This window comes from Raphanus sativus, chromosome 4, assembly GCF_000801105.2.
Source record: "Raphanus sativus cultivar WK10039 chromosome 4, ASM80110v3, whole genome shotgun sequence".
Taxonomy (NCBI): Eukaryota; Viridiplantae; Streptophyta; class Magnoliopsida; order Brassicales; family Brassicaceae; genus Raphanus; species Raphanus sativus.
The window spans coordinates 12,077,053-12,082,539 of record NC_079514.1 but is presented as its reverse complement, the minus strand read 5'-3'; the positions used below and the strand labels follow the sequence as shown (position 1 = coordinate 12,082,539).

The 5,487-nt window shown below is 38.3% G+C and overlaps 1 protein-coding gene across 1 annotated transcript; it reads left to right on the top strand.

Annotated features, from left to right (window-relative positions):
* The first annotated feature begins 383 nt into the window (after positions 1 to 383).
* On the top strand, positions 384 to 5,104 carry LOC108854525 (respiratory burst oxidase homolog protein D). The gene is made up of 8 exons (XM_057008551.1): positions 384 to 1,213; positions 1,298 to 1,460; positions 1,656 to 1,704; positions 2,036 to 2,149; positions 2,513 to 3,322; positions 3,418 to 3,513; positions 3,788 to 4,580; positions 4,685 to 5,104. The coding sequence occupies exons 1-8, from the start codon at positions 577 to 579 to the stop codon at positions 4,792 to 4,794; spliced, it is 2,772 nt and encodes a 923-aa protein (XP_056864531.1). The 5' UTR covers positions 384 to 576; the 3' UTR covers positions 4,795 to 5,104.
* The last annotated feature ends 383 nt before the right edge of the window (positions 5,105 to 5,487 follow it).

The window sequence follows — 5,487 nt, the reverse complement described above, 5'->3', positions numbered from 1 at the left end:
TTGTCAAACAAAGAGGATTATATTACAAGTTTAGACAAACCTAAGTAAATTCAACCGCTACTAAAAATTGAAGTCTCTTTTTGCCCTCTGTACAAATTCACACGGGGTTGTTATATATATGCATGAATGAACGTCAATGGAAAACAATTAATGACTCGGTTTTGAAATGTATAATGTGACTCGGTGGAAATAGAAAACAGGAAGAATAGAAATGTAAACAAGAAAAATTAAAAAACAAACGAGAAAAAAGTCAAAATAAATGGTCAGTAAAGGGTTTGACCGGACCGGAGTGGTCCGTCCATAGTTTCCCACTACCTTCCTGGATTATGAAATTGCAATTTGCAGATTGCATGTCCATTCATGTTATCTCTCCCTCATTAGTCTCTCTATATATATTTTATGCAAAAATCAATTTCTTCCATAGACCAAAAAAATCAAACACCTTTTAGGAGAAGAGGTTTTCTTTCTCGACTAATATAGTAACCCCACAAGTATTGTTATCTTTGGTCGAGATCTCCTAGTTTTTTCTTAGCCAAATCAAGTGATCATCTGTTTTCTTATATTCATTGAAGCAAAATGAGACGAGGGAATTCAGGAACCGACCATGAACTTGGGATTCTACGAGGAGCTCACTCAGACACCAACTCCGACAACGAAAGCATAGCCAGCGACCGGTCCGCCTTCAGTGGTCCTCTCGGCCGTCCCAAACGCGCGTCCAAGAAAAACGCAAGATTCGCTGCGGATCTTCCCAAGAGAAGCACCAGCCTCAGCGACGGCGGTGGTGGCGGCCGTGGTGGTGAAGACGATGAGTACGTGGAGATCACGCTAGACATCAGGGACGACTCGGTGGCTGTCCACAGCGTCCAGCAAGCAAGTCCCGGAGGAGGAGCTCATGAGGATCCAGAGCTGACACTCCTCACCAAGAAGACGCTTGAAAGCAACCTCAACAACTCCGCCTCACTTTCCTTCTTCCGTAGCACTTCCTCGCGCATCAAGAACGCCTCACGCGAGCTCCGCCGCGTGTTCTCAAGACGGTCTGCCCCTCCTGCGCGGCGGTTTGACCGCACGAGCTCCGCCGCCGTTCACGCTCTTAAAGGTCTAAAGTTCATCGCTACCAAGACCGCGGCGTGGCCAGCCGTCGAGCAACGGTTCGATAAACTCTCTCTTGACTCCAACGGTCTCTTACTATCTTCCAAGTTTTGGGAATGCTTAGGTACGTAATTCATTATAGCTTAAGCAATTATGTCGATAACTTTATGTTATATTTCTATTTTTCATTATTTTGAACTTTCTTTAGGAATGAACAAGGAATCAAAAGACTTCGCGGACCAGCTCTTTCGGGCACTAGCTCGCCGTAATAACATCTCTGGCGATGCAATCACCAAGGATCAGCTCAGACTCTTCTGGGAACAGATCTCAGATGAAAGCTTTGATGCCAAACTCCAAGTCTTCTTTGACATGTAAGCTTTACTTATCTTTACCTAACCTATTAATATCTACAATTAGTGGATCATTGCAACGATATTTAATTATTGGTATTTCAAAGTTAAACGGTCATCAGGAGCTATGGACCGATATTATAATTTAATAATTTTAATTGTTTTGTGAAGTTTAGTGCATTCGTAACTAAATAAATGATGTCATTATGTGGTCAGGGTGGACAAAGATGAAGATGGACGAGTAACAGAAGAAGAGGTCGCTGAGGTGAACACCACACACCATTCAATCTTTTCTCATATTTTATTTTTGCAAGTTTTTATATTATACATACATAATATTCTTAGTAGTGACAAAAAATAATATACATATATTCTTTAGTTGATTATCTTGACAAATGTTGACAAAAATAAAATAAAAATCTTGACAAATCTGTCCACGCGCAAATCCCACTGACTTTATCTGCTGACGTTTACTGTTAACATCAAAGACCTCATTAACTGCATTTGAACACGACATAGATATAGATTAGAGTAGTGTTTATTACTTTTGTTAAGGTTATTAATTCTAAGATACACTTTTGGGTAATTAATTGCAGATTATTAGTCTTAGTGCTTCAGCCAACAAGCTGTCGACTATTCAAAAGCAGGCCAAAGAATATGCAGCGCTGATAATGGAAGAGCTGGACCCGGACAATGCTGGTTACATCATGGTACGTATGGTCCACCTATAAAACCACTCAGTCACTAATGGTATATATCGTAAACTCACCATGTTTAATAGTAGTATTTACTACATACAACCTGAAAAAAAACCAAGGTTCTAAAAATCAAAGTGGTCAACGTTGTTGGCGTCTACGTAATCAATGGCGTCTACGTGATATATTTTACGTAAAACACTAGAAATCGGAATATATGGAAAAATCTAAATTAATAATTGAAGAACTAGTCAGCGCTAGAGGCAACTAAATGTCGGAGTGTTGTTTAATAAACCTGTGAAAATTGTTGAAAATTAGATTTTGTAACCGCTATGTATTGTAATATTATAGCTAAATAATTGAAATGTGGTGTAACAGATCGAAAACTTGGAAATGCTACTGTTACAAGCACCAAACCAGTCGGTAAGGATGGGAGACAGTAGGATACTAAGCCAAATGATAAGTCAGAAGCTGAAACCGGCTAAGGAGACAAAGCCTCTGGTGAGATGGTCGGAGAAAATCAAGTATTTCGTACTTGACAACTGGCAGAGACTATGGATCATGATGCTATGGCTTGGCATCTGCGGCGGCCTATTCGCCTACAAATTCATTCAATACCGGAACAAAGCGGCCTATGGCGTGATGGGTTATTGTGTTTGTGTCGCCAAAGGAGGCGCAGAGACTCTCAAGTTCAACATGGCTCTCATATTGCTACCTGTTTGTCGCAACACAATCACTTGGCTAAGGAACAAGACTAAGCTAGGTGTTGTCGTGCCGTTCGATGATAATCTCAACTTCCACAAGGTTATAGCAAGCGGGATTGTGGTCGGGGGTTTGCTCCATGTAGTTGCGCATTTAGCTTGTGATTTCCCGCGTTTACTTGCCGCGGATGAGGATACTTATGAGCCAATGATTCCTTACTTTGGAGAGCAACCGGAGAGCTATTGGTGGTTCGTGAAGGGAGTGGAAGGTGTGACTGGTATTATAATGGTGGTGCTAATGGCTATAGCCTTTACACTCGCTACGCCTTGGTTCCGTCGTAACAAGCTTAACTTACCTAACTTCCTCAAGAAGCTAACCGGTTTCAATGCCTTTTGGTACTCTCACCATTTGTTCATCATTGTTTATGCTCTTCTCATTGTTCATGGTATCAAGCTCTACCTCACAAAGATTTGGTATCAGAAAACGGTATGCTCTTCAAACCATTTTTCATCTGTTTTCTTCTCTACATTTATCTCTCTTCTCTGGTTAGTTAATACTTCTTGTTTGTGTAATTACATCAGACATGGATGTATTTAGCTGTACCAATGCTTCTGTATGCGTCAGAGAGGCTCCTCCGTGCTTTAAGATCAAGCATCAAACCGGTTAAGATTATCAAGGTATGATATATATATATATATTGACATCAAAATATCACTCCATAACTGAAATTTGAAATAATATAGAAAATAAGACTTTAATAGAACAACCAATAAAAATAACTCTAGTTGCTTCTAGCTAACAATTTCAGAGAAACATAAAAATAAATATGATTTTTATTAACTAAAAACATTAAAAAACATGTTCAACTCATACTTTAATATTAAACCTTTTTAGAAATAGGAAATTTTCCTTTTGATCATTTTCTAAAGATTTGTATGTATGTATCAACAGGTGGCTGTTTATCCGGGGAACGTGTTGTCACTACACGTGACGAAGCCACAAGGATTCAAATACAAAAGTGGACAGTACATGTTCGTGAACTGTAGAGCCGTGTCTCCCTTCGAGTGGCATCCTTTCTCCATCACATCTGCTCCAGGAGACGACTACCTAAGCGTACACATCCGCACTCTTGGTGACTGGACTCGCAAGCTCAGAACCGTCTTCTCTGAAGTATGCAAACCTCCAACCGCTGGTAAAAGCGGTCTGCTCAGAGCAGAAGGAGGAGACTCCGTCGCGTTCCCAAAGGTTCTTATCGACGGTCCCTATGGTGCTCCCGCACAAGACTACAAGAAGTACGACGTGGTACTCCTAGTAGGTCTTGGCATCGGAGCCACGCCTATGATCAGCATCGTCAAGGACATCATCAACAACATGAAAACTGATGCCCGCGACAGCGACATCGAGAACAACAATAGTAATGGGAATAGTAAAGGGTTTAGGACGAGGAAAGCTTATTTCTACTGGGTTACAAGAGAGCAAGGATCGTTCGAGTGGTTTAAGGGAATAATGGACGAGGTTTCTGAGCTGGACGAGGAAGGTATCATCGAGCTCCATAATTATTGCACGAGCGTGTACGAGGATGGTGACGCTAGGGTTGCTCTTATTGCCATGCTTCAGTCGTTGCAACACGCTAAGAACGGTGTTGATGTCGTATCCGGGACACGTGTCAAGTCCCATTTCGCTAAACCTAACTGGAGACAAGTCTACAAGAGGATCGCAGTTCAGCATCCCGGCAAACGAATCGGTAAGTAACTAATCTTGACCGCTTTGATTAATCTTGTTACTATGTGATTATACTAATTGCTAGTGAATTTAAATAATTAAATACTAAAATGAATTTGATTGCAGGAGTCTTCTATTGTGGGGCACCAGGATTGACAAAGGAACTAAAAAATCTGGCTTTGGATTTCTCTCGCAAGACAACCACCAAGTTTGACTTCCACAAAGAGAACTTCTAATCTCAATTATATAAGTTGGGGGTCAATTAAGTAGAAAAATAAGACAAGAAACTGCATATAGATATTAAATTTTAAAATTCTTTTCCTTTCATAAAAACATCATATGAGCTGTATTCTTTCGTTTCTTTTTTTTTGTTTCCTGCTTATTTTTGTTTCTTTATTATGTAACTTCGTTCATTGTCAAATTAAGTATAAGATAATAGAAGCATATAGTTTTAGAAATTAGTATTGTAAGCATGTAATTATGGAGTTACTTCAACATTATTATCTGCTTATCCTCTAATCTATATTTGAGAAGTAATTTGCCACATATTCTTTCTACAATCAATTTTACAAAAAAAAAATTATGACATGGCTACTAAAATTGATGACATAGCTTATGATTTAATATGACATGGATAATTACATTTAATGTTGATATATATTTTTGGTAAACTTTATAGAATATGGAAATAATTCATACATTACATTTAATGTTGATTTATATTTTAGGTAAACTTTTTAAAATATGTTAATAACTAATAAATCATCACTAAAATAAATATTCGAATATAACATTATATATTTCGAAATAGTCTTCAATTTTTTTATATATATACAACTAAAATTTTCAAAACTTTATACAATTTTTAAAAATTATAATTTTTAATCATAATATGATTAGTTTTTTAGATATCTACAAATTTTATAAAT

Coding starts and splice junctions, on each gene's coding strand:
- LOC108854525 (XM_057008551.1), top strand. CDS start 577: ATGAGACGAGGGAATTCAGGAACCGACCATGAACTTGGGATTCTACGA. Junction 1,461..1,655: donor CTCCAAGTCTTCTTTGACAT/GTAAGCTTTACT, acceptor TTATGTGGTCAG/GGTGGACAAAGATGAAGATG. Junction 3,323..3,417: donor AGATTTGGTATCAGAAAACG/GTATGCTCTTCA, acceptor TAATTACATCAG/ACATGGATGTATTTAGCTGT.